The sequence below is a fragment of the Heloderma suspectum genome, chromosome 4 (genome assembly GCF_057233095.1).
Source record: "Heloderma suspectum isolate Gila_16-S chromosome 4, 16-S_ref, whole genome shotgun sequence".
In the NCBI taxonomy this organism is placed as follows: domain Eukaryota; kingdom Metazoa; phylum Chordata; class Lepidosauria; order Squamata; family Helodermatidae; genus Heloderma; species Heloderma suspectum.
Window position 1 is genome coordinate 40,318,039 of NC_139461.1, and position 19,462 is coordinate 40,337,500.

At 43.1% G+C, this 19,462-nt stretch overlaps 1 protein-coding gene across 13 annotated transcripts in view; it reads right to left on the reverse strand.

Moving 5' to 3' along the window:
• VPS13B (vacuolar protein sorting 13 homolog B) overlaps window positions 1-19,462 on the reverse strand; it is a 623,510-nt gene that overhangs the window by 9,765 nt on the left and 594,283 nt on the right. For all 13 annotated transcript variants that reach the window (XM_084849024.1, XM_084849023.1, XM_084849026.1 and 10 more), the window contains 4 exons: window positions 18,613-18,789; window positions 17,602-17,772; window positions 4,639-4,815; window positions 252-354 (listed from right to left, as the gene is read on the reverse strand). In XM_084849024.1, the coding sequence (XP_084705150.1) occupies window positions 252-354; window positions 4,639-4,815; window positions 17,602-17,772; window positions 18,613-18,789 (628 nt within the window). The remainder of the gene's footprint in view (window positions 1-251; window positions 355-4,638; window positions 4,816-17,601; window positions 17,773-18,612; window positions 18,790-19,462) is intronic.

Sequence of the window (19,462 nt, forward strand, 5' to 3'; positions counted from 1 at the left end):
CTTGAGTCCAGTGCAAAGGCAACCAAGTAAAATCTTAGATAAACAAACACAGACCAGCACCAGAGTTTCAAAGCTCAAAGGAGATCACCAGCTCATCCTTTTACCGAGTGGACCTCTGTGGTAACTTTGTGTTTAGCGTTCCTAAATAAACGGTTGTAACTCAGGTTTTCCTAGGGTAGGTTGACCACAGGCCAGAATCTATTAATAAATAATATGGATATAAAAATGAGCAAGTGTCTCGATAATTTTACCAGACGTATTTGACGTGGCTGTTCGGTGCCTGCTCAGCATGTTGATCGCTTGGAGGGTAGCGTGGTTTAGGATGCTGAGAAAGTCCAGCTCCGTGCAAAATACCTGTGGTAAGAGAAGTTAGGATTTTTACTAGTTGTTTTTTTGGAAAACAGGAACATGTTGCAGTGATGTCATCTTCTTAGAGCAGTCCATAAAATAGTGCAGATCCAAAGTGATGTCACATCTTTGGACGCTCTAGTGGAGATAATTCATTCAACATTAGAATACAATAATTGTGCACTTAACCCTAGTGGATTTTAGCATTAGCTAGAAATAAACAAAAGACAGAATGTCAGTCACATACTAGCAATTAGGGGAAACATAATGCTCCTGAGGGCCATCAGTCCAATTCAAGACTGCTGTTAACTTCCTTGCTTCGTATTCAGATTCTTCCATGTATATGTCATGATTTCTAAACATTAGAAGGCAAGTTTGCCCTAGATACTGCATTTCAATATAGGTTACTTAATCCAGCTGTTAAACATGGATCCCAAATGTTTATGAGTCCTCTTGGGGCATCCGAAATATGAGGAGCGCTTCTTTGTGCCAAGGTAGGGTTCTCTGGAGCTGCTTCTTTTCCTGTTTGTTCTAACCAAAATTGCCAGAGCTAAGAGGTGATCTGGCATGTGTGCTTTCTGATGGCTTGTAAATTTTTATAAATGAAGGCATGGTTGTTAGACTAAGAATTAGCGGGGTGTAAAAACTTCACAGATATAATAAAAGTTTTACAAGACTGATCAAATCTAGGCTAAGTGTGGTGATGCAGAGCTACAGGGTGCAGAGAGCTATGCACCAATTTATAAGTGGTGTGTGTGTGTGCGCGCGTGCACGTGCGCACACATGCAGAAGGAATGGCTTTGACAAGCTGCATGCTTCCATGACACAGTAGACATTTCTGCATCAGGGTGCAAGCAACTTAGGAGTCCGTTTTATAAAATGAATATCAAATTAAACAATACATTGGTTTTGTGGGGGGAAATACAGCTTAATATTTAACACACAAGCTGATGGTAATGTTTAAAAGATGCATTCCAGTTGTAACAATTAGCTGACTGAGGTTTTTCGGCATTATGCAGACTAAAATGTCATTTGCAGTTGGAGAAAGAGAGAACATGTGTTGACTTCTGTGTGGTCTCCCACCCTCTCGTTCCCCTCATTGGGCATAATCCCAATTGCAGTCTAGCTGTGGCCAAGGTACCCATGGACTGCAATCTATTACTGAAGTGGTCTATGTATCCTTTTTTTTCTCTCTTGACCAGTGGATGTAGAAAGTATGAGAACTGTACAAGTAGTTATGTGCACCCAAGGCAACTTTGGACTTGTGCTCCCTGGACAGGACCTGCTTCCCACCTCCCCACTGCAAATCACTTCTCAAAGTGAAAATCTCTAAAGCAGTTTGTTGCATTTCAAGAGGGGAGTGCCTGCTATTCAAAGGGGAAAAATAAAAAAATCCTGCTGGGTGCACACAAGCCCTTGGGCCCTCCTAAAGTAGCTCTCTGGATTCAAGCCACTATTTGCAGTGGAGTAAAAACATTATTATGGGTTGCTTATCATTTGCCAACAACTTAAAAAAAACATTTTAAAACAAATACATGGAAAGTCTATTACAGACAGTATCTCCCAGCTTTGTACTTCTTCCTTGTGGGTATGAGAGAAACAGATCTTCACTTATCTTGATTTATTTATTTTTACCCTACCCTATCCCCGAAGGCTCAGTTTTCACTAAAATCAAGCCATCTCAAGCTTATGTGGGGGGAAATAATCTGCACACCAGGCTTTTAATCAACAGGCTAAAGATCAGTACGCACACTCACCCAAATTCTGACCCAAACATAGGTGAGCAGAGTGCCGCTCATGCAACAGAGCTCCCATAACCCCCTCCCCACGGTAGCCCTGCTCCTTGCTAAAAGCCTCTCCGGGGGTCAGGGGACTTTCGGTAAAGGCCAGGAATGCGGCGCAGGGGCTGAAGAATGAGAGAGAAATGGGGGAAATGGGTGGGGGCAACTTGCATGAGAAGAGCCATTGCCCACACAAGCTGCCTGTACTTGATTTTCACTAATTCCAGATGTTCCTGAGGGCCCCTTGAACCCCAAGAGAAGATCTTTGGGGGCACAGGGAGGAGGAGAGGGCAGGAAAGCCCTATTTCATGAGAGTAACTTCTGGACGCAACTCATTTTTTCCAAATATATACAACTGAAAAGGGCATATGGACACCGGTCAGAGGGTCCCTAACCTTAAGATTTGCACAGACAGGATCATGACTTTCAACATGCTTAAAAAGGCATGGAAGAGCCAAGCAGACATACTGTGTGGTTAGACTTTGTACAACCTTTTGGGTGCAAAATGGTGTCTAAAGATTTAGTTAATGGAAATCTAAAAGCTTAAGTGGGGCCTTGCCAGCTTAAATGGTCGGTGACTCATATTTCAAGGAGGGAAACCTTGGGCCCGTTAAAGGAAAAGGGACTTTCACACGATATGAGTAAAAAGTAAAGTATTTGCAAATCCTTGATGCTTTGATTTAATGATTCTCTGTTATATCATTAATAGAACAATTATGTCTATGGGACTGTATGGGGGTAAAAGGTTAGCGTGCTACACCATGACTCAGCTATCCCTGACACAGGGAAATTCAGAACATGTCCATACTCTTCTCCCCACCACAGGTCCTCTAGAGCAGAAACAGCAGTGCACTTCTTCATTTAGCCTGGTAACTGTGCAAGTTTTGTACAATTTAGGAGGGAGGGTCCAACTGCCAACATAATTGCTAGGCAGTGTCTGACAGGTACCTTGAAGGGGTGTAGGTGCAGGGGGCTCCTGTTAATCCACAGAATTTAGTGGTCAGAGGTATATCCTGAAACATGGGATTATGGGGCTGTGGCAAAATATCCCCAAACTGGCAGCACCAACCTTTAAGGCCCTTTACAGGCTGGGACCAGAGTATCTGAAAGACCGCTTTCTCCCATAGCAACCTGCCTGCTTATTAAGATCATCAATGGAGATGCCTGAAATATATCTGGATGGAACCAGGGAGAGCCTGCTCAGTTGCTGCCTCCTGACTCTGGGATTCCCTCTGGAGGGAAGCTTGCTTTGCCTGCCCATCAATGGCTTTTGAACACTTTTTAACATCCTTTTTTAGGAAAGCTTTTGGAGTTTAGTGTTTTAACACTGCTCTCTGGACTATTATTTTTACTCTGCCATTTTTAATTTTTGTAGTTTGATTTTTATATAGTGTTTCTCTTTTCTCTTGTTAGCTGCCTTGAGGTCTTTTGAGGGAAAGTGAGATAAAAATATTTTAAATAAATACTGGCCTCTGGTGGCAGGAAGACATTCTGAACATGTTAGAGGGTAAGTAGGGAGATGTAATTCAAAACTAATTTCTATTAAGCAAGTTGACACATCCAAAATTCTAAATGTTTTGGGTTTGATATACCTAAAATATAATTTTTTTCAACCATCATCTTGTATTGTCTAAAACCAGCCAAGAGTGTATTTTTTTTTAAATTATCCATGATTCACATTTATATGATACTGGCACTGAAATATAGGCTCTTTAAGGCTGCTTGAAACTTATGGAACCACCTAACTTCCCTTAGGCAGGGAAGGGCAACTTGTGGCCTTCCAGATGTTTTGGTCTACAACTCCCATCATCCCTCATCATTGGCTAGTCTGGCTAGGGATGATGGCCAAAACATCAGAAGGGCCACAAGTTGCCCACCCCCACATTAGAGGATTCCTAATGACTCAGACCATCTTCTGGCCATGCTGGATTTCCTCTTTGGGTTAGCCTTTAGTGGCTAGAAGTAAGGAGGCATCCGATGGCTTTATTTTGAAATTTTTATATTCTAACAAGATGTAATAAGTTCCCAAGTAGAATTCTACTATAGAATTTGTTAGCTTTGTGATGAACTATAGATTTTGCAAGAACAAAACCCCCAACCATCCATCTGTCCTGTCCAATTCTCCTTGGTCCCTTTGCTTTGCTCACAGTCACATTGCATCATGTGCAAGTAAAGGAAGTAAAACAACCGTAATTCTGCCTTGATGTACCCCGAAATTTTGCCCTTAATTCCACTTCCCATACAAATCAGCACCAACCCTGTTCTTATATACAGAATATCTTTTACCAGTGTATAACATTACTCAAACATTCTTTGTAATAAAGAAGGCTTAAAGTCTTAGGTAATAAGATTATGATCCTATTAAAAGGATGTGATGTCAGGAAGAAAGACATTCATATTATTTTAAACATATGCAAGTATACAACAAGCTACAATTAAAAGAAAATTTGAAAATGGCAATGAAGACAGAACACTTTCATATTAAATTCATAGTTTTACTAAACCCTACCGTAGCCGGTCTGTGAGACTAGCTCTGCTGCTCCTCCAATGGGTTTAGCGAAAACTCCCATTATTCCTTTCCCTACACCGGAGATAACACCTTTGGCCTTGTGTCCAGCTGAAGCCTGGGCCTCTGATGTTTTCTGGAAGTTCTGCATTGGCTGGTCTACAATACCAGCAATCGCACCTATAATGAGAATTCCCAAATATTACACAAGAATAAAATCCTAGAACAAGAGGAAACCTTGGCTTTTGAACAGTTTTGTTTGGACTGAAAACTCCGAATGCCACCTGCTCAATACTGCAATAAGCAGTACCAATTAAACTGAGCAATACTTTTCAGTCTCTCTCCCTCTCTTGTGTTTCTCAACCCTCTTGTGTTTCTCTTTCACTTTTACACTTTGTGGCTTCATAGTGCAGTTTATTATCTCAGGTGCTTTCTTTCAAAGTACCTTTGCTGACTTGGTAGAATGTAGCATATTGTGTGTGTGTGCGCGTGCGCATACCCCCCACACACACACATATACACACTACAGATTGGAACAAATGTCTGCTAGCACAGAGAATTTTAGCTGTTATGGAAATGAGATTTTCACGTAATCCTAAAATTGACTTTATAAGAAAAAAAAAATGCTTGCATTCCATATATCATTTTAATATCCCCCTTCTATTGCCAGAAATGCTCATAAACTAATGCAACCTCTGATATATTACTAAGCTTAGTAGAATTAGGCTTTGGGACTTTTTGTTACTGTCTTTGAGAACACAACTATATTTTACTTTAATGTGCATGGGTCAAACTTTTACAAGTGCCTTAATGACCCCTTCGGCTTTTAGTATCAACAGAGGACTGCAGTTTAAATCTTCCTAAATGTAAACAGGTATGTAAGGTGGGATCTCTCTTTGATCTCAAGTTTACACAAGCCACTTACCACAGAGATGTCTCTAGTTGTTGTAACTTTGATGGATAAGCTATTTGGAACTCACTAAAAGGACAATGATTGAACAAAGTGACAAGGTGTTACGTGACAGCAATTTGAATCTGAAGTGCCTGAGCTCAAGGTCGTTGTTCAGCACAGAGGAAATCATTCAGTAAAGTCTGCAGACCGCTTTCCAGGGTCTTTGTACAAATTCAGAGATCAAACAGCTGCTCTGGAAGGGACAGCTATTTGGTCCCATACAAACAACAGAAAACAGGCACTATGGACAACCACTGTTGGCTAGGTGCCCATGAAATCAAATATTATTGTTCAGAGAGGCTGGCTGCCTCTGGGGACAACAAACAGCATTTTAGCAGAAAGCCACGTTTCACAAGGACCCTCACTAGTCATGACACTCACAAGGTAGCGTTGGGCATTCCGCTATCTCTCAACCTAATCCCTTTACCTGGTTGTTTTGGGCATAAAATAAATATATATTGTAACCCACTCCTAAGCTCTTGGGATAAGATGGAAAGGAAACAAATACATTCTATTGGCAAAGTTGTGGCTATCTATCTACAGTACTAAAACTTCCCCTTGATTGGTTCAATTACCTAAAGAAAGGGCCAAACTAATAAAGGAGCTATGGATATACTATCAAGGCCACTGCATGGTAAATTTGCAAAATACCAGTGGGGGGCAGGGTGAGATGAGACTTTTTCTCCCATTCTTAATCCCATAGGAAAGCTTCATTCTTTTGCAATGGGAACATGCTGTGAAATAGACTTATTTATTTGATTTATTAGCTGCCCATCTGGCCAGCTACCTGGTCACTCTAGGCGGCATACAGTACTAATAACAAATTTACATAATCAACTGAACAACAACAAAAAACATAACAACCCTAACCCACCCCAAATGCCCGCCTGAACAGCCAGGTTTTTAAAGCCCAGCGGAAGCTCATCAAAGAACGTGTGCAGCCATCATCACATATGAGGTACACACAGCTTCATGCATGGAAGTTATTAAATATTTATGAAATGTATGATGCTGTCTTCAGTGCATTTTCCCAGAAACACAATTACAATAATTACACACTCTCAAAATCTGCTGTCACATTTTATCTTGCATTTCAATTGCAAGCTACACATTATACTGTAACTGCATCTTCTCTCTTGGGCCCCATCTACATGGCACCAACTGGGTCTACTGCATCATACTGTACAAATACTACATGGCGCCAACTGGATCTACTGCTGCACAGCTCCTGCACTGTGGATGCTCAACAACCTGGATATACGGGGGCTAGTTATTGCGCAGTTATGCTGCGGCGCAGGAGCCCCCCCGAGCGCTGTCGCCGCCACAAGGAACGGCGCCCAGCAAAGGGACGCAGTTGCTCGCAGCAGCACAAAGCTCTGGTTCCCTCTCCTATCGCAGCAGAGCCATGGCAGAGAGGTACGCAGTTGCTCTCCGCGGCGGCACAAAGCGCCACTTCCCTCTCCCATCGCAACTGTGGGCAGGATGGGAAGCGATTTGGAAGAGAGAGAGGGAAGAGAGGGGAGGAGGAAAAAGGCATCACACTGTCACTCACTGCCCACTGCAAACTGCTGTCTAACCATCCCTCCGAAAAATTCAGAGGAAAACCACACCTTGGAAATCTGCATTTTCCATGACAGCTGCTTTCCCCCAAAACTTCCCTCCCCCAGTTCCTTGTACCCCTCACTGTTCTGACTGGATGCGGGTTTACCTCACAAACACAGGTCTGAAACCCCATGAAAGCAGCTAAGGTGAGCAGGGGAGAGATTCAGGAGGGAAATGGCTGGGAGAGGGAAAGCAAAGCACACTAATGTGTAGAGGCCATCACAGTGTCATCACATGCAGCTCTAGGGTAATTAGGGTGGCCACCTACACATCTCCAAAAAAGAGGACATGCATCACTAAAAGAGGACATCAATTTGCATAAAATTTACATATGCTAATTGAGACAGATAGATGCAAACTTAGAATTACTGTGACTTAAATAGAAATACAACATACAGTATCTCACCGTAATGGGAAGACTGTGAACAGGTGATCTGTGTGGCTGCCTGCTCTATCTGTTGTGTAGGTGCTACAAGGTCCCTGCTCTCCCAGCTTCTTATGGTTCTTTATCTTTTAACTGGACTTAAACCAGATAGCCCCTCAAATAAAGGATGCCTTGAAATACAGGACCGTTCTCTGACAGTCCTTCAAATAGACTGTGTTCTGTAATGTAACACACATGGCCACCCAAAGGAGGTAATGTGTAGTTTTCCCCTTAAGACAGCATTCTTTCTATTTTGTCAGGAAAGAAAGGTATTTTCAGTTTATTCTGCCCATTAACAGTTCTTCATTCCTGTTGTTTGGTAGTTAAATGAAAAGTAAACCAGCTCCTCATTGTAAAATGAAAGTTCTTCCTCTTTCTTTTGGTTTTGATATCACTGTAATGCATCTGAAGACAAAAGCAAAATATCCTGTGCTCTTCCCTGTGGCAATATTATGTTACCCTAAAGGCTTCTTTTATCCCATCTATGATGTTCATCCATAGAGACTGCTCGGACATTATTACCTTATTAAACATATTTAAACTCCCTTAAATGTTGGAACTAGTACATTCTTTTCTGCAACACACTTGAACCATGTTATTGTACAATAATAAATGCTTCCTGTGCACCCCAGACTCCTCTTTTCCATTAGTAAATCTGGAGGAAAGAGGCTGGAGAGGGCAGATGGCCCCTGTGACAGGCCATACTGGAAACAGAATTATGGATATTTTTATATGGTGTCCACAGTTAGCTAGCAGTTTGGGCTTGTACAATGTCCCCCATTAGTTGAATATCCCTGTTTTAGATGAATAGATGCTATCTTAGGTACTTATTGGTTCAAATGTCCTTGTAATACTGACTGCTGCGAAGATGCCCATAACAAACAATGGCACTGGACTGGCAAGCTGAAGAAGAGGAGGAGGAGAATGACAACTAAAACCATGAGTTAACTACAAACTTGAACCAACACCACTGTGTCACTGTTCTTCCCCCCAAATCATAGGAACTGAGGGCTCTGAGGAGGTGCTGTGAGAGTTCCTCAATCACCTCCCAGGATTCTGTGCTGAGACACTGCAGGTTAAGCAATTTTAAAACCAGGGTTCTTTCCATGCATCTTTTGTCTTCCTGGGCTTTTGATTAAGCTGATGCTTGCACTGGGGTGAAGCGGGGGCCAAGGCAGTGGTGCAGCCTGGTAATTTTCTGGACTGAACAGTCTTATGGGGGCCTCCCTTTAGACAGCCCCCCCACACACACACTTCAGTTGGGAGCAACACAAACAAAGACAAACCAATAGTATTTCAAACTTGATAAAAAAGGAATACTTTGAGCACATGCAGTTTTGCATTTTAGATTCCTTTATCAAAGCACTATTACAATGACAGAAATAAAATGGAATGTGCTTCTGCTTCCCTGGTGCTAAACACATTCACTTGGGAATAAGCACCATTTTGCTGTAGAAAAGAATAATGTATATTCAAAGTAAAAATAATAAAATGAGCATTTGTAACCATGCACATGCTTGGTGGAACACCCCTTAATGATAAAAAAAGAAGGAAGGATGCTGTGGTGACCCCAGGCATCAGCCCCAGTAGACCCCAGTAAACCCAGGTAGGTCCAGGTGCCAATGCTGCTGCCCCGTCCCCATGGGGCGTGGGGCTACAGGGCCCTGGATCTTGGCCCTGAGGTCCAGCCCTAGCTGCAGCACTGGGCAAAGAAGCTGGCATGAATAAAAATCTACATTCCTTCTTCCTTCCAAAATGGCTGTTAATGGATATATTTTCAGTCAAGATAAATATGCACCTGTTTTGTGACTCATTGTCTTCCTACTCAGCTCCATCCCCACCCCCTGTGGTTGCTTACACCCTGAGGTGTAAGCAACCTCAAAAAACAGATCTGTACGTATGACTAGGCAAGGATATTTTCATGTGTAAGTAGCATAGTTGCCCATAGATTACCTTGCTTTGTGTACAAATGTAGCAGAATCTGATTTGGCTACTTGGTCCTACATGTGTCTCATTGTGTGTGTTTTGCTTTCAAATTATAGCTGCAAAAACCATTAGAAGGTGACTTCTCTGGACCCATTGGGCAAACCTGTTTATTACATCAGAATAGAAAGCTAGAAGAGTCATGACAAATCTACATACTTCAGACTACTGTGACATCACAGAACATCAGCCAATCAAGAGATGGATCAGAGGCAGAGATTGCAAGAGTGCAAAGGGAGTCCTGATTATATTCATGGATTGTTGTACTAATCAGCAAATTGTTTACAGAGCTTTACAAGCATGCTGGGTTTGTGTTGGAAAAAGATACTCCAGTTTTTTTAAGTATTAGCAAACAATAAAGATAGATGCCCATTATGAATTGGCCCATTATGAATAGTGCCTGCTAATTTCTTACTTCCAAGATACAATCTAGGCACTTGCTCATTCACCTTACAATGTACTTGTAGATATTATTTGGGTGGTCAATTTTTTTTCTATGACTAAAAATAGCGGGCATTATTTCAGCAATAAAGAATTTGTAAACAGAACCAGAGTGATGGGACAAGTTCCTCATACTGTTTAAGCAAAACAGTGCAGGCAACTGCAGTCTAAGCCAACTTGTAAACTAAAGTTCTTCGTCCATATCTTGAGTAAAGGCAGCAACCAAGAACAAGGAGCAATCTGGTATGTTTAAATACAACAGCAATAACTTTAGATTTCCAGCACGCAGTCTAACGTCCTGGAAAATCAAGGAGTTTCCACTGTTCAAATACACTTCCACAAACAAAAGTCAACAGTGTTCATATAATAATGAGAAGCTTCAAGGGAATCTCTAGAGCAAGATAAATTAAGCAGATCTTAAATGTGTACCCTAGCCAAGAGCAATGGGAATCAGATGATGGTGTGATTTCTGTTCTTTAATACTTTTCTACCAGGCTCTGGTTGATGGATCTTGGGGCTTTTACAAAAACCCAAAGTACATCCTGGATGCCTGAAGTTTGCCTAGGTTATGTCATGCCATGAAATAATTCTAGTAGCCTTAACCGAACTGTCATCATTTCACCAATTCCTTGCCAATTCATCTTAAGGTGGAATGATGTATTAAAATAAATACGGATCTGCTGCTGAAGGCAACAGACCTTTGTTAAGTCTCTCCTCTTAACATGTAGTACAGCTGTGTCCTGATGCTGTGTATTTCGTTGCTTTATTGGTGGGGACAGGGAAATGCACAGCATTATGATGTCAGAAAGGAGATAAATTGTTGCACAGCTTATGAGAGGGAGGACTTGAGATGGGGCTTCTGTTCTTGATGGCAGCCTGATGATTTTATAATGTGCAATTCTTCCCATAGGCTGAATTGCATAGTGCTAGAATTAAGAAACAAACAAATCTTTTCAAGCTAGTAGCTTCTAAGCTTTTATATGTCTGCCTCTTTCTAGGGAATTTGATCTCATTGGGCAGGGGTGGGCAACTTGCTCCAAATGTTCTAGCCTACAGTTCCCATCAGCCCTAGCTGGCATAACCAATTGTGAGGGATCATGGGAGTTGTAAGCCAAAACATTTGGTGGGCCAGAAGTTGCCCACGCCCGTCATAAGGCGATACACACTCTCATACACATGGTGCCTCCATCCGATTTTCAGGAATTCTGCCCCTCCCTGCCCCCAGCTAGACCACAGCTTATCCCGTTCATCAGGGTGGAGGGCTGGAGAGGCTACTGTGGGGTGCGGAAGCTTGCATCTTTCAGCCCAGTTGCACGCGCCTAAATCTGGATCCAACCCGAAAGCATTTTGCCAAGCAATACAAAGTTGCATTCTTTTTCTGCATGCACCCTTCCCAACACAGATGACTTCTAAATAGTTTAGTTTGAAATTCTCCTTGTTCAGACATTTGTATAAAGTGCTTAATTTTTAAACTTGCAAACAATATGGCAAACAAAATTTTTAAACATCCATTCTGATTTTCTCCCCTAGTCAAGCCTTTGGGCAGCAGTTTTAAATATAGTTATGCAAGGTGGTGTGATGTGGCTGTTTTTGCTGGAGAAATAGTTTCCATCAAAGTTTACTTAACATTTGAACTATATTCAAGTGGTTTTCAAACAAAAACAAGCATCCAAGTTATGTATGATGCAAAGGAAATTATCAGTTTAAGATTTTTTCCTATAACGTATTAAACGGAAATGCTGGAATGACTGAGCCTTTGTACCTATCTTGCTTACAAGATGTCATGTCCAAAACATAGGAACGTGCAAATAAAAAGTTACAATATAGTTCTAATTATCCATAATTACTGTTAATAAGCAAAATATTACTTCCCTGTAGCCCGTTTTATATGCAGTTAGCTTTTGCTTTTTTTTTAAGCGCATTCAACTCCATTCACAGTTAATGGATCTTCAGAAAATGTTTCAAAATCTGTCTAGCTGAAATGGCACATAACACAGAATATGGCATTTAATACTAACTTATAGAACAGGATAACCTGTTCTGTCAGGATTCAGGTCTGTAGGGGATCCTCTATTTGAGATAATGTCACACCAGGATTTAGTGCCTGTGCATACTGGGGACTACAAGGTGGGAGAGAACTACGGATGGGAGCCACAAGATGACCAGCTGAACTTGCAAGAAACTTCTTCAATGTTGATGGGGTGTGGGAGGCCATGTGGCAAACCTCCAAAACAGCTTCTGGATCAAACTTGGTCTGAGCTAGTGTGGATCACAACAAACTGTGGCAAATTCTTAAAGAGATGAGAGTACCAGACCACCTTACCTGTCTCCTGAGAAACCTGTACGAGGGTCAAGAAGCAACAGTAAGAACCGGACATGGAACAACCGATTGGTTCAAAATTGGGAAACGAGTACGACAAGGCTGTATATTGTCGCCCTGCTTATTTAATTTATAGGCAGAGTACATCATGAGAAACGCCGGGTTGGATGAATCACAGGTCGGAATAAAGATTGCCGGGAGAATTATCAACAACCTCAGATACGCAGACGATACCACCCTAATGGCAGAAAGCGAAAAGGATGTAAAGGGCCTCTTGTTGAGGGTGAAAGAGGAGAGTGCAAAAGCTGGTTTGAAACTCAACATTAAAAAAACTAAGATCATGGGATCTGGCCCCATCACTTCCTGGCATACAGAAGGGGAAGAAATGGAAGCAGTGACAGATTTTATTTTCTTGGGCTCCAAGATCACTGCAGACGGTGACTGTAGCCATGAAATTAAAAGACGCTTGCTCCTTGGGAGGAAAGCTATGGCAAACCTAGACAGCATAGTAAGAAGCAGAGACATCACCTTGCCGACAAAGGTTCATATAATCAAAGCTATGGTTTTCCCATTAGTAATGTATGGCTGTGAGAGCTGGACTATAAGGAAGGCTGAGCACCGAAGAATTGATGCTTTCGAACTGCGGTGCTGGAGAAGACTCTTACGAGTCCCCTGGACTGCAAGGAGGTCAAATCAGTCCATCCTAAAGGAAATCAGCCCTGAGTGCTCATTGGAAGGACAGATACTGAAGCTGAAGCTCAAATATTTTGGCCACCTGATGCGAAGAGAAAACTCCCTGGAAAAGACCCTGATGCTGGGAAAGATGGAAGGCAAAAGGAGAAGGGGACGGCAGAGGATGAGATGGCTAGATAGCATCACTGATGCAATGAATATGGACTTGAGCACACTCCGGGAGAGAGTGCAGGACAGGAAGGCCTGGCATGCTATGGTCCATGGGATCACCAAGAGTCAGACATGACTGAACGACTGAACAACAACAAGTGTTTCACAGGAACTTGGCCCCCTTCTGAATGTATTCTGTCTTGAAATGGCCCCCACTATAATCTGTTCTACAGATGGGAAGATTCTTATGTGCAGTTGAATGCAGCCTACTACTACATGAGAAACTCTCTTGACTGTGGTACTCATCCCATGTTGCCATTATAACAGATTAGAACAGGACATTTCTGACCCCCTCCCTGCCCTTCCCCTTCATGGATCACTGCCTTGTTGTGGCGAAGGGGCTTGCGTAACTCAGTGAAGCCATAAGCTATGCCGTGCAGGGCCACCCAAGACGGACAGGTCATGGCAGAGAGTTCTGACAAAATGTGGTCCACTGGAGAAGGAAATGGCAACCCACTCCAGTATTCTTGCCAAGAAAACCCCATGGAACGTATCACAAGGCTAAAAGATATGACGCCGGAAGATGAGCCCCTCAGGTCGGAAGATGTCCAATATGCTACTGGGGAAGAGCAGAGGGTATTTCCAAGTAGCACCAGAAAGAGTGAAGCGGCTGGGCCAAACCCGAAAGGACACTCAGCTGTGGATGTGTCTGGCGGTGAAAAGAAAATCCGATGCTGTAAAGAACAATATTGTTTAGGAACCTGGAATGTCAGATCAATGAATCAAGGTAAGCTGGAGGTGGTCAAACATGAGATGGCAAGATTGAACATCGACATTTTGGGAATCAGCGAACTAAAATGGACAGGCATGGGTGAATTTAATTCAGGTGACCATCATATCTACTATTGTGGGCAAGAATCCCTTAGAAGAAATGGAGTAGCACTCATAGTCAACAAAAGGGTGGGAAAAGCAGTACTGGGGTACAATCTTAAAAATGATAGAATGATCTCAGTACGAATCCAAGGCAAACCATTCAACATCACAGTAATTCAAGTCTATGCCCCAACCACTGAGGCCGAAGAAGCTGAGGTTGATCGGTTCTATGAAGACCTACAACACCTTCTAGAACTAACACCAAAAAAGGATGTCCTCTTCATCATAGGGGATTGGAATGCTAAAGTAGGAAGTCAAGAAATCACCGGGATAACAGGCAGGCATGGCCTTGGTGTACAAAATGAAGCAGGACAAAAGCTAATAGAGTTTTGCCAAGAGAACATGCTGATCATAGCAAACACTCTTTTCCAACAGCACAAGAGGCGACTCTACACATGGACGTCACCAGATGGTCAATATCGAAATCAGATTGATTATGTCCTTTGCAGCCAAAGATGGAGAAGCTCCATACAGTCAGTAAAAACAAGACCTGGAGCTGACTGTGGCTCAGATCATGAGCTGCTTCTTGCAAAATTTTGGCTGAAATTGAAGAACGTCGGGAAAACCACTAAACCGTTCAGGTATGACCTAAATCATATCCCTGATGAATATACAGTGGAGGTGAGGAATAGATTTCAGGGATTAGACCTGATAGACAGAGTGCCTGAGGAACTATGGACGGAGGTTCGTAACATTGTTCAGGAGGCAGCAACGAAATCCGTCCCAAAGAAAAAGAAATGCAAGAAAGCCAAGTGGCTGTCTGATGAGGCTTTACAAGCAGCTGAGGAAAGAAGGGAAGCGAAAAGCAAAGGAGAAAGGGGAAGATATATCCAACTGAATGCAGAGTTTCAGAGAATAGCAAGGAGAGACAAGAAGGCCTTCTTAAATGAACAATGCAAAGAAATCGAGGAAAACAACAGAATGGGAAAGACTAGAGATCTCTTCAAGAAAATTGGAGATCTCAAGGGAACGTTTTGTGCAAAGACGGGCATGATAAAGGACAAAGAAGGCAGGGACCTAACAGAAGCAGATGAGATTAAGAAGAGGTGGAAAGAATACACAGAAGAACAATACAGGAAAGATCTGAATGTCCCTGATAGCCATGATAGTGCGGTCACTGAACTTGAGCCGGACATCCTAGAGAGTGAAGTCAAGTGGGCCTTAGGAAGCATTAGTAACAACAAAGCTAGCGGAGATGACAGTATTCCAGCCGAGCTATTTAAAATCCTAAAAGATGATGCTGTTAAAGTGCTGCATTCAATATGCCAACAAATCTGGAACACTCAACAGTGGCCACAAGACTGGAAAAGGTCAGTTTACATTCCAATTCCAAAGAAGGGCAACGCCAAAGAGTGTTCAAACTACCGCACAATTGCGCTCATTTCACATGCCAGCAAGGTGATGCTCAAAATCCTACAAGCTAGGCTTCAGCAGTATGCGAACCGAGAACTACCGGAAGTACAAGCTGGGTTTCGAAGAGGCAGAGGAACTAGAGATCAAATCGCCAACATTCGCTGCATCATGGAGAAAGCAAGAGAATTCCAGAAAAACGTCTATTTCTGCTTCATTGACTACGCTAAAGCCTTTGATTGTGTGGATCACAACAAACTGTGGCAAATTCTTAAAGTGATGGGAGTACCAGATCACCTTACCTGTCTCCTGAGAAACCTGTACGAGGGTCAAGAAGCAACAGTAAGAACCAGAGATGGAACAACCGATTGGTTCAAAATTGGGAAAGGAGTACGACAAGGCTGCATATTGTCGCCCTGCTTATTTAACTTATATGCAGAGTACATAATGAGAAATGCCGGGTTGGATGAATCAGAGGTCGGAATTAAGATTGCCGGGAGAATTATCAACAACCTCCGATATGCAGACGATACCACCCTAATGGCAGAAAGCGAAAAGGATCTCAAGAGCCTCTTGTTGAGGGTGAAAGAGGAGAGTGCAAAAGCTGGTTTGAAACTCAACATTAAAAAAACTAAGATCATGTCATCTGGCCCTATCACTTCCTGGCATATAGAAGGGGAAGAAATGGAAGCAGTGACAGATTTTACTTTCTTGGGCTCCAAGATCACTGCAGACGGTGACTGTAGCCATGAAATTAAAAGACGCTTGCTCCTTGGGAGGAAAGCTATGGCAAACCTAGACAGCATAGTAAGAAGTAGAGACATCACCTTGCCGACAAAGGTCCGTCTAATCAAAGCTATGGTTTTCCCAGTAGTAATGTATGGCTGTGAGAGCTGGACTATAAGGAAGGCTGAGCGCCGAAGAATTGATGCTTTCGAACTGTGGTGCTGGAGAAGACTCTTACGAGTCCCCTGGACTGCAAGGAGGTCAAATCAGTCCATCCTAAAGGAAATCAACCCTGAGTGCTCATTGGAAGGACAGATAATGAAGCTGAAGCTCCAATATTTTGGCCACCTAATGCGAAGAGAAAACTCCCTGGAAAAGACCCTGATGCTGGGAAAGACTGAAGGCAAAAGGAGAAGGGGACGGCAGAGGACGAGATGGCTAGATAGCATCACGGATGCAATGAATATGAACTTGAGCACGCTCCGGGAGAGAGCGCAGGACAGGAAGGCCTGGCGTGCTATGGTCCATGGGGTCACGAAGAGTCGGACACGACTGAACGACTGAACAACAACAACAACCCTGCCCTTACTAAAGCCACAGCTAAAGAACTCAAAGTTACAGGGAAGCAGGAGCTCCTCCTGAGCCTCCTCTTTCACAAAGCAGGTTGGGATAATGGGGGCGGGGATGCAGTCACCCTCACAAGTCCAATGTGGGTCAGCGTGCGTTCCTACAGGGGCAATCCGTCTACCCAGGGCCTGGCTGGAAGCAGGAAGGCTCCACCTGCTTCACCATCTGAACCTTGCTGGGAACTTCATGCCCTCCCCCTCAAGGGACGGCAGCCCTAGAGGCTGAGAACTCTTCTTGCCACTATCCCTCTGCCACAGACTCACTCTCTGCCTCGGCCTGGTCTGGCCATGACACTCTTGCCTAGATTTGTTCCCTAGATCCCATTCCCTTCACCTGGTAGTGGCTAGGTCTGACATAAGCTTTAATTTCAAAAAAAAATTTCTAGTTTCCATGAAGAGAAAAAAACCTGGAAACATACCAATGAGTTTCTGCTAAATGGGAAAACTAGAAATGCTAACAGTAGCAGAGGAACTGTGCTTCGCTCAGCACAGGCTGCACCCCCCGCCCCCGTTTGAGCCCCCAGTCTTCTGGCCTCTGCCAATTACACCTATTTTTCCCTGTAAGACCCAATTCTGCTTTTGTCCCTCAACCCTCAACAAGAAAATGGAACTCCAATATCAAAAACAAAAAACTCTCCCAAGTTCTGCAAAAACAAAGCCTCCACCACAAACAGCCTGAAAATAAGAACATACACTTTGAGGCTACATTCAGATCCCATCCTCCCAAAGGCCTGATATGATGATAACAAAATCAGACGTCTGTTACCTAGAAGGCTGATGCCTAATCGAGAGAGGCCCTGTCTCAGTCCTTCTCCCAAGTTCTCAGGGAGCTGCCTTCTCCATTCTTCTTGCCTGTTATAATGCTCCTCATCGAGTGACAGCCTATCCATATTTCGAGCAAGGCTTGTTGCCAGGTTGGTAATTGATGTCAGTGTACCTAAATGCACACAGGTTAGAAATGGAAATTAATGACTTGCTTAGAGTGTGTGTGATCAAACTGCTTCCATGGCAAACAACATGGCACAAGATTGTGCCTGGACTAGCGAGGCCCATGAAACATAAACTCTATTTTAAGAATCAATTTCACTGGTGCACAGCGTAGCTTCTACACAGCCCTTCAAGCCTTCTTTCTCATGAGGCTTGCTGAAACTGTCTCCCACCAAACCCTCCATCAATAATTGGCAATCTAATGCCAGACATTAATATCACATCTGTGGGATAACTGCAGATCCAGAATACCTGCCCATGTGGGGACCGCTTGCATTGCTCTAACTGTGGGCAATGCAGCAGTGTTTCCGTGCTTTGAATTGTGCAGCCAGGCTTTGAAGCCACAAGATGGCACTATTTCTGTGTCCAAGCCCAGGGAAATCCAGATGTGGGCTTGCTTCAAAAACATGTTCAGCAATTCTTAACAACAGCGCCTTCTTTTTTCTTTCTTTTTTTAAGACTACATATGATGAGGCAATGTGGTGTAGGATTTCTGAGGTACAGCAGAAGTACTGAACTTCTTTAACATCTCCGTTCAGTTACGGCATGACAAAGTGGCCATGCGGGAAAGCTTAAATCGCGAATGTTTCTAGGATGCTGTTGTTAAAGAAACGATCTGTTTTTAAAACACAGAGGGTAGATGAGGTTTGTTACCCGCCCAGCAATTCATTGAGACTCAACCAGCTAGAACAAAGCCGAGAACAACAGATCCATCTAAAAGCTTTAGTGCTTCCCTTTAAGACTCCATGGCAATAAGGCAGTAGTAAAAGTAGTGGACTAGGATATTTACCTTTGGAAATGTGTTTTACAAATGACGTTGTTCCTCTGGAAACTCCACTAACAAAGGCTCCAGGACCCCGGGTTAGCCCTTCATATGGAAGCCTGAAGAAGTCAGCTATTCCATTGCCTATGCTTCTTACCAAGCTGGCTGGGCTGCCAAGAATTTCAAGTGATCCAACAACCCATCCTACATGAGACAGGGGGGAAAAAGTTGATGCCTACTAAAATCAGAGAAACAGCAGGTCTTTTTAAGAAGTTAGAAAAAGCCCTCTACCCTCCCTCCCCCCATCCTGTTTTTACTCTAAAATTTATCACATCATGAACTTCCTTTGAGAAAAACACGGGAAATAGCTCATCCACTACAGATTCAGCAATGGCAATCTTTCATGCTTTCTAAATCAAAGAAATCCCTTTGGCAAAAACACAAATAGCTTTAAAATGACTTCCTTCCATGAGCCTCCCGTATTTCTGCTAAAACTGCGTGTGGAGAGATGGATGCTGCATTCAAATGGCTCGAAGTAATAGGAGCAGGGGCTTATTTTGCTTAGGAGGCTTTACATCTTGCAAAGCAACTTTGTTATTTCACGTCCTCACGGCGAAAGAATCATGACAGCTAGTTTACAGTGATACAGTGTACAGCCTTGGGGGAGTGTGAAGGTCAGCTGCTTGATGGGGTGTTGGGAAAGGGGATGCAGATTTTTGACAAGTGCGTAAGGAATTATTTTAATCCACCCCAACAGCTCTGTGCTGATCACTTTCGTGTAGAGTCTAGTTATAGCCAGATAAATGGCTTTTTGCTCCACACAGTTGTGTAAACAGAAATGGCATTTGCATGCTGATTAAGTTACTCAGAGGGAGGA